The sequence below is a fragment of the Globicephala melas genome, chromosome 20, assembly GCF_963455315.2.
Source record: "Globicephala melas chromosome 20, mGloMel1.2, whole genome shotgun sequence".
NCBI lineage: Eukaryota > Metazoa > Chordata > Mammalia > Artiodactyla > Delphinidae > Globicephala > Globicephala melas.
Window position 1 is genome coordinate 43437540 of NC_083333.1, and position 16714 is coordinate 43454253.

Consider the following 16714-nt stretch of genomic DNA (forward strand, 5'->3'; position numbering starts at 1 on the left):
TTTATTTATTTTTGGCTGCGTTGGGTCTTCATTGCTGTGTGCAGGCTCCTCATTGTGGTGGTATACTAGCTCTGTGTGTGTCCCTTCCCCTGGTGGCCTTGTTGGTGTGGGAAGCCAGGCCCACCAGCAGCCTGACCCGAAGCCCTGTAGCAGAAGGCCCAGGATAGTGAGAACCTGTGTTGGTTTGTTGGAGGCAATTTAACCTGCCTGCTATAAGCTATGAGACTTAGATATATTCTACCAATTAGGGCACATCTGTTAGCAGTGCTGAAAGTCCGGCACTGTCTCTTTAAGAGCCATCCCACTCCTCTCCTTGAGCGATGAGGGCTGGGGGCACAAGGGAGTCAGATGCTGATTAAACAGTCCTACTGCCGAGCTCTGTTAGAAAATTACTGTAATTATGATCTAGTCCCAGCAGAGGGATGAGTTCCAATCCTGCTAATAACCCTTCCAGGTGCCTCAGATTCAGGGCCCATGGGAGGCAGCATGGTTAGGCTCTGGCTGGCAGCAGGGCCAGCAAAGGCCCTCCTGTCTGGCCTCTGCAGGCAAAGACAACAAAGGCGCTGGACCCCTCATCCTCTCTTGGCAGTGGGTTTTGGTTGTCTTTTGTTGTATTTTTTTGATTCTTTTTTTTTTTTTTTTTTTTTTGCTGTACGCGGGCCTGTCACTGTTGTGGCCTCTCCGGAGCACAGGCTCCGGACGTGCTCCTATTTTTTTGATTCTTGACAGAGCTCCTGGGAGTCATTTTGTATGAGAGAACTTTCCCCTAAACTAACACGAAGGACCAGGAAAATCACAGCCGCGAGATGACTGTCCTGACTCCCAACTTCTGCCCCGGTCCCGCACAAAGCGCAGGGAGCCAGTGCGGGCCCTTGCACCGCAGCTGCTTCTACACTGTTTCTATGAATCTGGGTTTCTTGCTCCGAAGTAGTACACAGTGTTAAACTCAGTCCTGATCAAGACTTTCAGGGCTCCCCTTTTAGATGTCTGCTACAGAAACAGGAAAAAGGATAGTTACCACAGGGACTCTCTGTGATGCCGCTCTCTAAATCGGCAAGCACTGGTTTATTCATTTGAAAACATCATTCTTGTAGTGCAAATCTGCAGCAATGCAGGCGAGCAAATCTCGGATTCCTGTGGAGCGTGGGGGCTGGCTTCCTGGTTCTTAAACCCTGAGGAATTCATGACATTTATACTCTCTGTCTTCTCAACTTCATAAGCCTCTCTCTGTCACTGTAATCCAGTAGCTAAAGCCCAGACTTCTAGAAGGCAGGGCAGTTTCTCTGTACTTGGCCCTACGCACACCCAAATGCCCTGAGACAATGGTTCTTCACCAGGGGTGGTTTTGTTCCCAGGGCACATTCGACAATGTCTAGAGACATTTTGGGTTGTCAGAATGGGTGGGGGGTTGAGGGGAGTAGTACTGGCATCTAGTGGGTAGAGGCCAGATGCTGCTGTACATCCTACAGTGCCCCAAGAACATACAACTACCTGGCCCCAGATGTCAATAGTGCCAGGTTGAGAAGCCCTGTACTAATAAAATGAGGCAATAAGCTCTAAATCCCCCCTCCGCCCCCAAACCTCCAATGCACTGCTTTGGTCGCAGATCTCCAGATGGCAGGTGCTTTCCTGGAGGTGGAATATATTAATGACGGGCTTAGCAGGGTGCCCACCGTGGGAGGCATCCAGTAAATGTAGGTGGTGTGCATGTGCCACCTTGGTGATTCAGGGCAGAGCAATGTCAGTGCCTGACTGTAGTTAAAAGGGAGGTTTTGTATCCTGTTTTCTGTTCCATGATCGCATGTGGGGCATAAAAGGTGCCCAGCTGCTCACCATCAGGCTAAGAGTGTCTACAGTGGACCCAGATGCCTTCTTTGAGGACCAGCAGTAGAAGCCTCTTGGAGCTAACTCCCATGGCAGGAGGCAGGGAAGTGGCATACTCTTGCCCAGTGCCACAGAAACGCTTCCCTCAGTGGCACTCTGCCAGGTGGCGGGTGGTGATGGGCCCCACGAGGGAACTGAACACACACAGCTGCTGATGACCAGCCAGCGCCCGAACAGCTTGATGCCAGAGACACCAGGTCTCTTGGAACAGCCTGGGCATCAGGAAAAGAAAGCCTAGTTGGCAGGGTTTTCCTAGGAGCCAGGCCTGCAGGGGAGAGGACTTCATTAGAAGGGATGTTGCCAAGCATCGGCCAGGAGAACCAGGCTGTCTCTATCTCCTGCCCACTCTCCTGGTGACTAGGCAGCCCATTTTGCCTTATTTTTAGGGTGACCACTCATCCTGGTTTACACCTATGGTCATGGCATCCTTATTAATAATGCCCCCTTTCATTCTCAAAAGTGTCTCCATTTGGAAAATAAACTACATAGTTGCCTATTAATTGTATTTTAGTTTCCTCTAATACTATAGTTTTTTGGGGGGCGGGGGCATCATATTTAGAAAAGATATTGGTGCAAAATAGGCTGCATCTTAAAATATATCATTAATTGAATCTCAAGAGTTGCAAAAGGGTGGTCATCAATTCATACTAACTGAAAAGACAAAGAAAAACATATTTTCTGAACAGTTTTTGATAGGAAAATAGGGAGAATAATTCAGATCCCTTGAAGAAGAAAAATCTCTTTAGTTTTACGTTTCAGGCTCCCTACCCAATCTGTGTAAATTCTAATGGGAGATGAAATAGCTGGGCAGGAGGGAGGGGGAAGCAAGGGACTGTGGTAATCCACAAACTAGAAAATTAGTTTGAGTCACTGGGCTGTGTAGCAGGGATAATCCTCTATGTAGACAGCTGCTTTTTCTAAAGTCAGCTCCACAGATTTTGCTGGTGCTCTGGGAATTAGCAAATCAGTGCCACTCAAGATTTATCCTTCCAGAGTTGCTTCTGGTGGAGAGACCTGCAGGGAGAGCTTCCTTTTGGCCAAAGGTTAAAGCACCTCTGTCCCTGACATTCAAGAGTTTTGTTCTCAAGATGAGAAGGAACGAAAGAAAAAAAACGAAGAAGGAGGAACATACAAACATACGTTGGATTCTTTTTTTCCTTTCTTCCTTCTCTTTTTTTTTGCGGTACGCGGGCCTCTCACTGTTGTGGCCTCTCCCGTTGCGGAGCGTAGGCTCAGCGGCCATGGCTCAGGGGCCCAGCCGCTCCGCGGCATGTGGGATCTTCCCGGACCGGGGCACAAACCCGTGTCCCCTGCATCGGCAGGCGGACTCTCAACCACTGCGCCACCAGGGAATCCCCTCTTGCTTTTCTTCAACTCCCTCTTTCTCAGACTGATTTATAAAGGCAGGACTGCCCCCCCTCCCCAGCCCCCCCCCCAACACAGACACATGCTTCATGACACCACTGCTTTATTGTGATGTAAGTGATTGGTGTGAAATGTGGATTTTGGAAATGTGTCACTGGAGGTGTCTCACTGCAACAGAACTCAAGTGATTCAATAAGCAGAGCGGCAGCCTGAGATTTTCAAGAGTCCCTCATTTCATTTCCTCTTCAACAGCAGATTTTGTGTGATTTTTGTTCAAGTCACCACCTTTCAGATCCTCAGTTTTGCCACTTGCAAAGACTGATTACAAATAAGGTGGTGCAGCTGAGCAAGCTAAGGTGCTAAAACAGTTAAGGATAACTTGAAATCTAGGCTATTGCTTACATATTATGTTTAGATAAAGTAACAGGAGGGAGGACATTTAGTTGGCCCCTCTTTAAATAGAATCAAAATGTCTGGGTTTAGGGAATGAGACTTAATAGGAATTCTCTTCTCTTTCCCATTTTTATTCACCAGAGGGAAAAGATGTCGTTGGTTTTGAATTAAATACAGATTTCTAAGAGATATAACAGACCATTGTGTGGGAAAATTGAATACTGAGGTAATTGTAAAACAATGTCTATGCTATTTTGCTATATGGATGACAGAGGAAACACACTGGAAAAATGTATTTTTAATGAAATGTAGCTGAAAGATTGCTTTCAGAGCATTTAGTATTCTCAGATTATCAGCTTGGATGAGGCAGGCCAAACTGTACCCACCTCAGGTCAGGTTATCCAGTGGAAGTCAGTAAGTTCTGTGTAAATTACTATATATCTGTGAAGGGCAGATATGCATTTGCTTCTTAAACATAGGATTTTAGCTTTCTTATTTTCTCTCCTTTACATAATATCAAGGGAGGAAAAGGGCCTCCCACCTCTTACCCTCTCCAGTTTCATGTGCTAGAGTAATTAGTGGCTTTTAAGCAGCCATCCTACATATAATGTGGTTAGTTAAGTGGTCTAATGCCCGTTATCCAGTTAGTCACAGGCAGTAAGGTGGGGATTTGGTTAGTGGAGTCAAACAGAGAAGGAGTAATCTGATTAGCCAGTTGCTTTCTGAGGCTGTTGGCTGAGATGGTGGCTGTGGAATTGAGCAGGTCTGCTGGGTGAGGTTTAGCTTCAGGCAGACTATAGGAATCCACTACTTCCCAGAAGTCTCCTTTAGAACTTTCCCCTAACAGAGAATGCCCTTTGTCTGTAGATAGTCTCGAACTGGCACTATCTTTTCCAGCATGTTATAAGGTCAGAAATAGCCAGATGGCTATGGACCAGATTCCCAATTAGTCCATTTGTTTATATCTTTTAGGGCCAATCTACTTTTTCCTCTAAGTTTTACAGCTAGAACGTGAGTGTGGTGCAGTAGACTGAGGTGCCAAAAGACCTTTGCAGTTTGGCAAGTTGCTGGTTTCCTCAGGTCTGGAGGTATAGAAAGGACTATTGCACTAAGGGGGTTTTGTTTTAAATACCGGAAGCCAATGGCCATGCCACTGAGAGAGTGTTGAACTGTGCAGAGTGGAGAAAGTACCTGACCTTGCTCCTTTTTCATTCCCCTTCTGACCCGGCCCCAGATACCCCCTCTTCCTCCTCTGGTTTCCCCTTTTCTGGTGTCTTAGTCGTGGAGCGGTGGCACAGTGGTATTCTCTCCTGTTAGCCACCCAGCCTTCCAGAGTTAGGTCCCTGAGGGTTCTCTAGGGAGGGGGCAGTTGGGCACAGAGAGGGTTTCTGTTTGCTCCTTCCATTAACCACTTTAACAATGCCCATTGTCTTTACCTGTAGGCTGGGATTGGTGCAAAGGTTCCTAAAGCGGAAGGCAATTGGTTCCCTTTGGTTCATCTGCTCATCTGCTGCCACCTAGTGGTTGCTTCTCCTTTGGCACCCTGTGTAAAGTGGAGGGGACGTTATGGACAGTTCTGTAGTGCCTTTTATCTCTTTTTTTCCCCTTCCAGACTTAAATTGTCCCCCTTTTGTTACTTCTTTATCCATCACATATAACAAAGCTTTCTTTTGTTTTACTCCTGGGTCAGAAAAATCTGGAAATGAATAGCTGGCGTAGGATCTTTGGAGAAACTTGGAATCCACTGACAACATCCCTGTTTGCTCCCAGTTTCTCTCTTTGGTGACATGAAATGGTGTCTTACTGCAGGGCTGTGATATTGTTGTTAAGAGGTGAGGAAGGCTACAGCCAAGCTAGAACAGCTCTGAATAGAATAGGCAGCTTCGAAGATAAAATTTCTATGGCTGCTCAGTTGCCCATCTCTCAAAATTTCTTGTGTAGAAAGTCAGGCAATAATATAACTAAACCTTACTGAGCAGTAACTTACTACGTGCCAGGTGGTGTTCCAGGTACCTTACACGTTAACTCCTTTAATCTCCTAATGACCTGGTGAGATGGAGTATACCCCTTCTAAGGTGAGGAAATTGTGGCGTAAAAGGTCAAGTAACTTGCTCTTAGAGAACATATGTAGTATACAGGGAACCGGGACTTATTTCCAGGTTGTCTGGTCCTAAAGTTTATGTTTTTTTTTTCTGGGCTGCGCCTCGCAGCTTGGGGAACCTTAGTTCCGGTGACCAGGGATTAAACCCGCGCCAGCAGTGAAAGCCTGAGTCTTAACCACTGGACCACCAGCGAATTCTCTCAAAGTTTATGTTCTTTTTTTCTTTTTTAAAGATTTTTTTTTTTGGTGGACCATTTTCAAAGTCTGTATTGACTTTGTTACAATATTGCTTCTGTTTTATGTTCTTTGGTTTTTTGGCTGCAAGGCATGTGGGATCTCAGCTCCTTGACCAGGGATGGAACCCACACTCTCTGCATTGGAAGGCGAAGTCTCAACCACTGGACCACTGCCAGGGAAGTCCCAAAGTTTATGTTCTTAACCATTATGTTTTGCTGCCTCTTGAAGGCACAGATAACCCGAGTGCTAGGCACAGGCAACAGGAAAAGGAAACAGGGTCGTATAGACACAAGCCCTCCCCACAGCACTCCCTCAGCCTGCAGGACACAGTGGGGTTGTTAACTGAGGCCCAAAAGGGAACTCTCCCATGTGCTGACTCCAAAGACTCGCTTCTAGCCCTGTCTCATTTCAGACAGAGTGAACACAAAAGAAAAAAATAACAAGTAGGCAGTGAAAGGAAGTCTGAGAAGCCGACCAGAAACCGGGCAAGCCTGGGTTCCAGAAATGGTCCTGCCCTGAAAGACAATTGCAAGCCCTCTTCTGTGTTTGGGCTTTTGTTTTCTTTCAGGCTCTCCCTTCCCACTTGGTGGTTTTTGTTTGTTTGTTTGTTTTTGTTTGCTTTTGGCTGCGAGGCATGTGGGATCTTAGTTTCCTGACCAAGGGATTGAACCCACGTCCCTTGCATTGGGAGCGTGGAGTCTTAACCGATGGACCGCCAGGGAAATCCTCCCTTCCCACTTTGTTTGGAGGCGATAAGAATGCCCAGAGCCAGCATTTTGATACCAGTACAAAAAGAAACACAACACCATCACACAGGGCAAGGAACCAAATCTGAGGTTTATTCGTGCTTTTCAAACCAGCCAAAGCAACCAGCAACTTCTTCCTCCAAAGGTTTCTCTCTCTCTCACCTTCTCTGTGACAAGCCTGTGGAAAAGGCAGAAGTGGGTATGTGGAGATGTTTAGAGATGGGCTCAGCTATGACGAGGCAGGTTTAGTAACAGGTCTGCTGAAGATGCCTCTTCTCACTTGTCTCATTGGTGGTTTACAGTTACTACACGGTGGGTGTCAGAGACCTGGGTCTCTTCTGTACAGGGAAGAGCCCATGATGTTGTTGGGCTGGATGGTACAGGGAGTGGGAGCGCTTGATCATCAGTTTCTTCATGAAGGTGGGGTAGAGAGAAGGGTATGTGTCCTAAAGGAGGAAAACTACACAAATTTGCTTTTATGATTCAAAATATAGAAGATATAAAAGGGCATAGAGTAAAAAGTGTCTCCCTCCTACCCTGTGTCACAGTCACGCAATTTCTCTGTCATTGGAGGCAACCAGTGTTATCCTCTTCTTTCTCCTTCCAGCGGTAACTCATACATATATAAGCAATTGGAGACTCCCTCTTTACACAAATGGAGCAAATTAGACCTACCCTTCACTGCTTTTTTTTTTTAAATTATTATTTTTATTTTGCGGTATGCGGACCTCTCACTGTTGTGGCTTCTCCCGTTTCGGAGCACAGGCTCCGGACGCGCAGGCTCAGTGGCCATGGCTCACGGGCCTAGCCGCTCTGCCGCATGTGGGATCTTCCCGGACCGGGGCACGAACCCGTGTCCCCTGCATCGGCAGGCGGACTCTCAACCACTGCGCCACCAGATATCTCCTAATGTGGCATAGTATTCAATTCCCTGAATTACTACAGTTACTTGGCGAGGTCTCTATTGAACATTTAGGTCATTTCCAATAGTTTGCTATTGCAAACAACCTTGTGTGTATATCATTTTGCACGTGTGCAAGTGTAGCTGTAGGATAAACTCCTAGATGTGGAATTGTTGGGTCAAAGAGAATGAGGAGATAAACAAGTTTGTCATGAAATAAATGACAGAGTGAAGTAGGGTGAATTTATTTAGATTTGACAAAAAAATTCCAAGCCTTCTGCATTCATGGCCTGGAAATGGAGTCCTCATTCAGAAAATCATAAAGTCAAACCTTGAGCGAGAGGCCCGAGCTGGTGCTTCATGATTGTACAGGGGCATCAGAGAGTAAGATCTCTCCTTATGTATTTTCCTAAATGAACCACTCAACTGCTGCTGCACACTAGAGTGGGCCCTGGTCTGAAAGATTCCAAGGCCAGTTTGTATCACTGTCACACATAACATCCTTCACCCCATCAATAAAGGCTGCTTCCATTTCAGGCCAGAAGATGGAGCTAGTGATATCATGCTAGCCTTGGTGTCCTCCATCACCATCCTAATTCTAATCCTATTGTTACCCCACCCAAAGCACTCACTCTACTGTTTTAAAGTATGATGTGGTTCTTGCTGATAAAATGCAATCCATATTCTTTGTTACCTAAAAGTTAATTTGATTATGTTCCATAGGAATCCTCATACTGGATTCCTAATCTTTGCCAATCATATTGCAATACACGGGCATTTGGGGGAAATGGTACTCTGGATTTGAGAGCTGTGCGTAAAGAAACAGATCCATCCACAAATTCCTAATTCTCCAATATTCATTCTCCCTTTTAAATTTATTAGTTCCACCACCGCCCGCCCGCCCCCGTCCCGGCCCGACCCTGCCCCACTCCACTTTTAAGCTGGACACCGATTCTACCTAGAAGAAAGCTTTCTTTGCAGCTTGCTGTCTCTGTATGTCCAAGTTCTGGCCAATGGGATGTAAGCAGAAGTGGTGTGTGCAACATCTGTGAAATGTCCTTAAAAGGAGAGGGTGTGCCCTTATCCCGTCATTTTATCTTTCCTGCTGGGTAGGATACAGACATGATAGCTTGAACTGGAGCATCCATCTTGGGCCATGAGGTAACCTGGGGAATGTTGACCACACACAGTGGGGCAAAAAGAGAAGGTACCTGGGACCTAGATACCTTGGATTACTTACCTCCAGATTTTTACAGAAGAGAAAAATAAATTTCTGTGTTAATTAATAACAATTAATCACTGTTATTTTGAGTTTTCTGTCACATGTAGTTGAACCTAATCCTGACTGACACAGTCGCCCGATTTAGGAAAAACAACTACAGCCTTATCTTCTTTCAATGGTGAATTACCAGCATCACTTTTGGAAATGAAGAAAAGCTACTTCACTGGCAACTCTCATCCTTCACAAAGAAACAAAGGCATGGCCAACAAATTCATTGTCCATAGTTCTGATACCTGGGCTTCATCTTTCTTCCACTTCAAAGGCGGTGGTGAGATACTCCTTTGGAACAATCCCAATGAGGCTGTTCAGTTCTCCAACCCACCAGCCATACATGTTATATTCCTGAAAAATGACAAGAGGATGGTTTCCGTTGGAATTTAGTCATGCTTCTGTTAATCTTTGTTAATCTGTTAAATGATCACATGGGAGATTCTGTTGGGTGGTTTCTTTGTAGACACTGTCAGTACAACTCATTAACACCCCTGATGGGATTACTAAATTTAAAAGTTATCTAGAAGGAAGAAAAACTGCTTTTCTTTTGCCATCTTTCTGTCTACATTGTAAATTTAGCATATTTGGTGCCACTGCTGAACCTAAAGAGCATGTCTTTTACCAAGCAGAGTGGAACGGCTCCTTTGGGGAAAGTTGGGCACACCCTAAAATGCCAGAGCACTGAAGTATTCAGGGAGTCAGGTCATAGTGCAAATCAATAATATTTACCAAGCACCTTCTATGGGCAAAGTGTTGTTTGAGTTCCCATGAGATGGATGATGAATCAGAACACTGCTTGCTCCCTGGGAGTTTACAGCATAGAGTAATGGGCTTCGGAGTCAGACAGACTGGGATCTTGTCCCCACTTGGTCATTTAGTAACCATGTGACCGGACGGTCTCCTGGCTTTAACTTCCTCTTCTGTAAGAGTAGGCATAATATCACCCCTCTGTTGTGGGGAATATAAGTGACGCCGCAGACATGAAAACAATTCAAAGTGCCTGATACATAGTAGGTACTCTAAACATTAGATTCCTCCCCTGGAAGAGGTCAGAGGTTGACAGGTCCATCAATAATGACAGGCAGGACATAAGAGCCACAGGGAGGGGCAAACAAGAAAGGGAATGAGAGGGTTTAAAAGAAGGGTTTGAGAGTGGAGCTCACAGGGTTGAGAACGGAGCTCCTTGAGTACAGAAGAGCTTCTCAAAAGCACAGCAGATGTTGAACATTATAGGACTATTCCTGAAAGCACTAGAACATGTTTTCCTTCTTTTGAAGGAAGTGAAATTTAGGAATATGTGGAAAATATACGTATTCCAGTTCAACTGGATTCGGGTACCATGGAGCCAACTGTCTGCCTTTTGCCCACCTGGCTGCTGAGTTCTAGGAAAAAAAGAAAACCAGGTTGCTGACACACTAAAATTCTGGGTCAACTGGTTATCTTTTTGTTAGTGTACCTCCCCTCCTCTAACTCTGCCTCTCCCCTTCCTCTCAGCAGCTGACCTCTTTTCCACCTTCAAAGAGAAAAGAGAAGCCATCAGATCTGTCAACCTTCAGCCACCCAAACAGGAACTTACCTAGTGTGCACTTGTAACCCTTCTGCTTTTGTTCTTAGAGACCAGGTTCTAAGAAGTCTGACCTCTGCCTCTAATGTAAATGGCTCCTTATGTCAGCACTGAAGTGTGTTCAAGTTTCTTTCGTCTTTGAAAATAATTATTTAGTCCCTAATGCATGTCTGCTTCCCATTTCGACTAGTCTACACTGCCAATTCACAAATTTATTGAAAGAATTTATTTCACTTACTGCCCCAACTTCTTGCTTTCTATCCACTCTTCGAGCCACTCTAAGCAGGCTTCAACCTCCGTCATTCCACTTACGCTTCCTATAACCTCCTTATTGCTCAAATTCTATGAGCACTTTTCAATCCTTAATTTACTTGATCTCTCAGTATTGCTGGCACTATGGACCTTTCTTGAGGCATTTTCTTCTCTTAATTTCTATAATTATACTCTCCTGGTTTCCATCCTACCTCCCTCTCTGGTTGCTTCTTTTCTTTCTCCTCATCTTCCTCTATCCCTCCTTTTAATGTGGTGTTCCAGGGTTTCTATCCTGGCCTTCTTCTGACCTGATGCACTTTTCTTGAGCAATCTTATACACCTCTGTGGTTTAGCCACCATGCCTGTATAAATGACTCACAACCATAGCTCCAGCCCAGATCTCTAAGGGCTGGATCCCAATACCGAAGTGCAAGTCCATCAAGCTTCTCAAACTCACTGTGTCCTAAATTTAACCATCATCTTGCCTCTGTATCCATTCCCATTCACAGAGTATCTTGACGACCTGTGTTCTGTGTCTCAGTGAGTGATACCGCTATGCACTCAGTTACTCAAGCCAGAAACCCAAGAGTCATTCCCAATTTCACCCTCCTCTTCCAATCAGTCCTTGAGTTCTGTCAATTCTCTATCCAAAATGTTACTGGAATCCATCCAGTTCTCTCCATTCCCGTTGGCAATAGCCTAGAGTCATGTCACTGTCACCTCTCCTGAGGACTACAGAAACAACCTCCAAATTGGTTTCTGTGTCTCCATTCTTGTTCTCCTCCAATCTGCTTTTCATTGTGCAGCCAGAATCTTTCTAAAAGGCACATTGATAATATCACGGCTCTGCTTGAAACCTTAGTGAGTTCCTACTGCCTACTGTCAACTTCTTAAAAAGGTGGACAAAGCCCTGCATGATCTAGTTCCATTCACTGCCCAGCATTGTCATTTATTCCCTAAATCTAGTCGACCCTTAGTAAAACAGAACTTGTCTTTGCTACTCCCATGGGCCTCAGGGTCTCTCACCATGGAGCCTTTCCTCTGCCTGTTTAGCCTCTACTTCCCTCCTCCCTTCCATAGGGCTGACTCCTAAGCAGCCTTCAGATTTCAATTCCTGAGTCTCTGTGGCCTCTCCAGAAGCCTCTCCTCGCCACTCTCTAAGTGAGGGCCCCAGCTCTGTGGTCCACAGCGCCTGTGCCCTGTGCCTCCCTGGAAATGAATCATCACGCTGCCTTGTATCTGACGGCCTTTGTCTTACTGCCAGTCACTGGGTGGAAAGTTCTGTGGGAGCTGGGACCTTGTTGGTTTTGTTTGCTCTTGTATTCCCAGCAGTCAGCATGGTGCTTGGCACAGAATGGGGCCCCAAAAAACTTTGTTAAATGAGGTTACGAAGAAATGAAGGGAACAGTGGGGATTTATACTCTCAGTTGAGCAGATTAGTTACAACAAACTCCAAGATATTTCCTGGTGATTGAAATGGTTGTGGCAGGAAGAGAGCAATTGCCTTTGGAGACAGTTTCTCCAAATGGCTCCCTAAATACCATGAAGAGCATCTCAGATGCCATAAGAAGTGAGACTACTGAGCTTATCCTAAAAGGAACAGGGAATTACCTTTTAAAAATCTGTCATAAATAAATGAATGTGTCCACTCCCCTCCCCCTACAGCACCTTCTCATTCCCACAGCACCTTCTCATTGCCCCCCTCCCCCAGGAGGGAGGCCAGCTTCCCCCTACAGTCTGCACTGCTGTATGGGAGATTACCCAGAATTCCTCAGCCTATGCCTGTCAGGACATTTTATTTTATTGTTTTATTATTATTATTTTTTGGCCGTGCCACAAGGCTTGCAGGATCTTAGTTCCCTGACCTGGGATAGAACCCAGGGCTGGCAGTGGAAGTGCCAAGTCCTAACCACTGGACCGCTAGGGAATTCCCACGGCAGGACATTTTAAAGCTCCTCTCGGTACGAGTTATGTTACTGTCCATTTCCCAACACCGAAGTTAGGGCAGTTTCTGCCTTAAGTTTTCTTGTAGGGCTGCCTTGCATTAGTACGTCGCTGCAGTGGCCATGTCGACAGGGCCTTGCTGTGTGGGGGAAACGCATACTCTATCTTAAAAACTCTAGCTTCAGCTCTTCTGCTATCTCACTGGCAGAGGGTGGGCACCATGTTGTCTGACAGTCTTTTGATAAAAGTCAGCTTGCTTACACATGTGTGAGGTGTGGTCTTCTACTGCCACATGCTGTCATCTTCGTCACCTGAGGGGCTCAGCTACGGCATTCTCTCCCTAGGGACCGTTCAAGACTTCTGACTCTGACGCCCACTTGGCAGCATCCCCCTTCAGCCGTAAGGCCAGGAGTAGGAACAGAGCCTTGGGAAGGTGCTCTCTGCCAACTTGAAGAGGGTGCAAACGGGAAGCAGATGAGGCACAGCAGGACACCTGCAAAGGCCGGCTCCCAGTCAGTGCGCTCTTGCTCGAGGGGAGCACTGACCCTGCCGACCGCAGATGTGGCATTCTCACCACAGAGGTGGGAACTGGGGTGTGTGCAATCAACTCTCTGCCCTTCAAAACAAAAGAGCAAGCAGAAGTGTAAGGAGGATGGCACAGTCTCAGAGACCATATGCATCCTGCTGTGGTAGCCTAGGAGCTTAATCAAAGCACCTACAGGTCTTGGGATCTCACTGGGGATTTCATCCCTTGGCTGGATACCCGAAAAAGGTTACAGGGCTGAGATGTTTAAAGCGTGAATGGACTATTTCTAGCCTTTTCTTCTCCTATCACCACCCCACCATGCATTGCTCCAGCCCAGTCTGAACACCACGAGGTATGTTAAAATAATTTCTACTTTGATGAATTGCTGGGGAGTCCACAATTGCTCATAATCAAAGGGAGAAAAATGCAAATGAGATCCGGCGGAGAACTATCACCACCAAACGTTTATTTCACTGCGCAGCGCCAAAAAGAATTAAAACAACATTAAACTCACAGCAATCATGCTTAAGCTCTCGTTTCCAAGTGCCAAATTGCACCACTCTGGATCATACAGATGTTCGTTAATTATGCTAATTTTTATTAAACTATTAAAATGGAGAGAGTACTGGCTCAGCCAGGCAGACCCCAGCTCTGAATGAACTCTGCTCTTGTCTAGAGGTGCTAATTTACTGCCTTTTTATTAAGTTGCTGATTCTTGGATTTTAGTTTTGGGATGGCAGAGAGAACTGAATTCCTGGTATCAACATTTTCAATAAAGTTTGACTTCTTTTTGCCCAGATGTTTGGAAGGACTGACTGGAAAAATGCCTGAGACAGTCCCAGGAGACCTGAAATCCTCAATGCGGAAGTGTTTCTACCTTCAAGGTGGGGATGCACACCTACAAGTGACAATGTTAGGGTCTCAGAATTATACAGGCTCCCCACTCCGTAACTCTCTATTCTATAGACTGTGTGTGGTAGAGCTAAGATGTTGATTATACAAACTGGTTAAGTGAAGATGATTTGGATAAGAATATAAAAAGCTATTTAAAAAAAACCCAAACCCTTTACATCAGTGCTTGCTTCTTGCCACAAAATCTTTTAAGAAGACTTACACTCAAAAATAGTATAATGTGTGGCTTGTTCTCGTCATAAATATTTCTAGGCTTGATCAAACATCTGTCTTCCTCAACATCAACCCTGCCCCACCTCCTTGAACCCCTCAGATGAAGGAGTCTTAAAAACGAAGGTTGGCTGTTTGGACTCCATTATCTGGTTGGAGAAGCTGTTGGCCTGGATGAGCAGAGTATTGAGGGAATCTGAAATAGGCACAGCACTCACCATCAGCAACAATCAAAAGTGTTTATGGGGGCTTGCACACTGCCCTAAAAGGATTTGTGCTGCTAATCTCCATCAACAAGGAAAAGAAACCCCTACCAAACCTGCCATAAAAAGAACAGCAAATTCTATAAACAAAAGGCAGTATGGCCACCAACCACGGGCTCGCCACACAGCTTGACTCTGCCTCCAGTGGTTTCCTATTGCTGTTTATGGCTTCAAGACTATCATGGCCCTTCTCAGTGCTCCTCCTGTCACAGGGCCCTGAGTCCCTGTGTGGCTGCAAATACCCTGTCAGTAGGTGTCAGGGGATATCAGGGGGAAAACCAGCAGGCGCCTATCATAAGCCTTAAAAGAGATTAAATACCCTTACTCCATGATTGCTACATATTAATTTCTCTCCTCCCTGCTGGTTCCTATTTGTTTAAGCTCTTCCATGGCTCCCCTGGAGTAGCACAGACATGACCTGGAATGACCATCCAGTCTTGGGCTGAGAATTCAATTTCTAGGCTCAGTGAATCCTAGGCTTTTCCAACAAAAGGAAATCACCATCCTCTAGGGCACAGATTCTTAAACTGGAGTCTCTGACCCATGGCCTCTCTGTGGATGCATGTGAAGGGATCTTTGAACTCCTTAAAACTGGTGTAAAATTTGTGTGCATGTGTACATGCGTTTTATCCCTGGGGTGAGGCCCAGACCTCTCATCAGATTCTCAAAGGGTTTATGAACCCTCTACAGTTGACCAACCAGCACTTTAGGGGGAAAGTACAATGATCTTTATGGCCTGTATCTGCTCTTTGGCCCAGTGTGGCCATCTCACCCCTACCCCCACTTTTATAAAACAGTGGAAGGAAATCAAGAATCCTGCCATTCTGGGTTTCCAAGGCTTCAGCCTTCCAGCTGCCAAGTCTATTCCTTCTTCAAAGGCTGACCACGCTTGCTTATCCCTTCTAAGGCCATCTCTTTTTTTTTTTTTTTTTTTTTGTGGTACGTGGGCCTCTCACTATAGTGGCCTCTCCCGTGGTGGAGCACAGGCTCCGGACACGCAGGCTCAGCAGCCATGGCTCACGGGCCCAGCCGCTCCGCGGCATGTGGGATCTTCCCGGACCAGGGCACGAACCTGTGTCCCCTGCATCGGCAGGCGGACTCTCAACCACTGCACCACCAGGGAAGCCCTAAGGCCATCTCTTTAACTGTGACTTAAAAGTTGTGGTGTCTTCTTATAGCTTCCATTCAAATCCACATGATGGCTTTTGGAGCAAACTGCTTGACACTGCTGGTTCCCCTGAGAATGTTCCTAATGGAAATGTTCTCTTTTCACATTGAATTGGGCTTCGATAAGCCTCTGTGGAACAAAATTCACAGAAAATGTCTCATACTTTTATTCTTTTAACCATCAAAGTTCACTATTTCAGTGCTTGTAAACAAGAGACTACCTCTTCAAGGGAACAATCAATCAGCCCCTAACATGAAAGATCAATAAATGCTTCACATATGTATGGGAAAGGCCAATCAATCACAGAATTATTGGTTTATGATTGCTTATTTCTCTTATTAGTGCCTGTGCATCATACATTATCATTAGTAAAGATGGGAAATTTGAATTCCTAAGCAGAGTAGATTGTAATATTCCAAGCTGAGCCAAAAACATCATATTTTTACTCTGGGTTGGCCTACAATTTCTCTACTGAAATCCAGCTTTGGAAATTTAATGCTTTCTGAGGCTATCGAAAGTGATTAAATAAATTGAGGGCTCTAACTCAGCACCCTTCCAATTGCTGAGAAAAACAATTGTTCACCACAGACAAACAGGTGCCCATTTTTCAGGACAAATGGTTTTAGGAAGAGATTTTACCAAAGGAGAAAGCAAGTGGTCAGTTGGGTCGACAGTGGATTAGTTCTGTTGGAACCTGTGAAAGGATCAGAGCCCAATGCTTGGCTGAAACCTTGGGTAGCTTGGCGGCCTCTCCAGGCTGTTTCACACCGTGTTTTAGGTTCTTGGCAATCGTTTTCTCTTTTTTCCATTATTCAGAGTTTTGGTCTATAAATCATAATAAAGATGTATCACTAAATTTGCCTCAATTGAACTAGTTTTATTTATTGCCATGTTTCAGGGAACCTGCTAACCTAGACATTGGTGAGACTGGAGCCGGGGCCAGGGATGGGGGGCTTTGAGTCTAAGAAAGGGGAC

General features: G+C 45.5%; 1 protein-coding gene across 1 annotated transcript in view; it reads right to left on the reverse strand.

The window, feature by feature from the left end:
* Positions 1 to 6804: 6804 nt before the first annotated feature.
* Positions 6805 to 16714, reverse strand: part of SKAP1 (src kinase associated phosphoprotein 1) — a 276251-nt gene continuing 266341 nt past the window's right edge. The window contains exons 12-13 of the mRNA XM_030839839.2: positions 9143 to 9251; positions 6805 to 6904 (exon numbers count right to left, since the gene is read on the reverse strand). Of these exons, the coding sequence (XP_030695699.1) occupies positions 9150 to 9251 (102 nt within the window). The 3' untranslated portion in view covers positions 6805 to 6904; positions 9143 to 9149. The remainder of the gene's footprint in view (positions 6905 to 9142; positions 9252 to 16714) is intronic.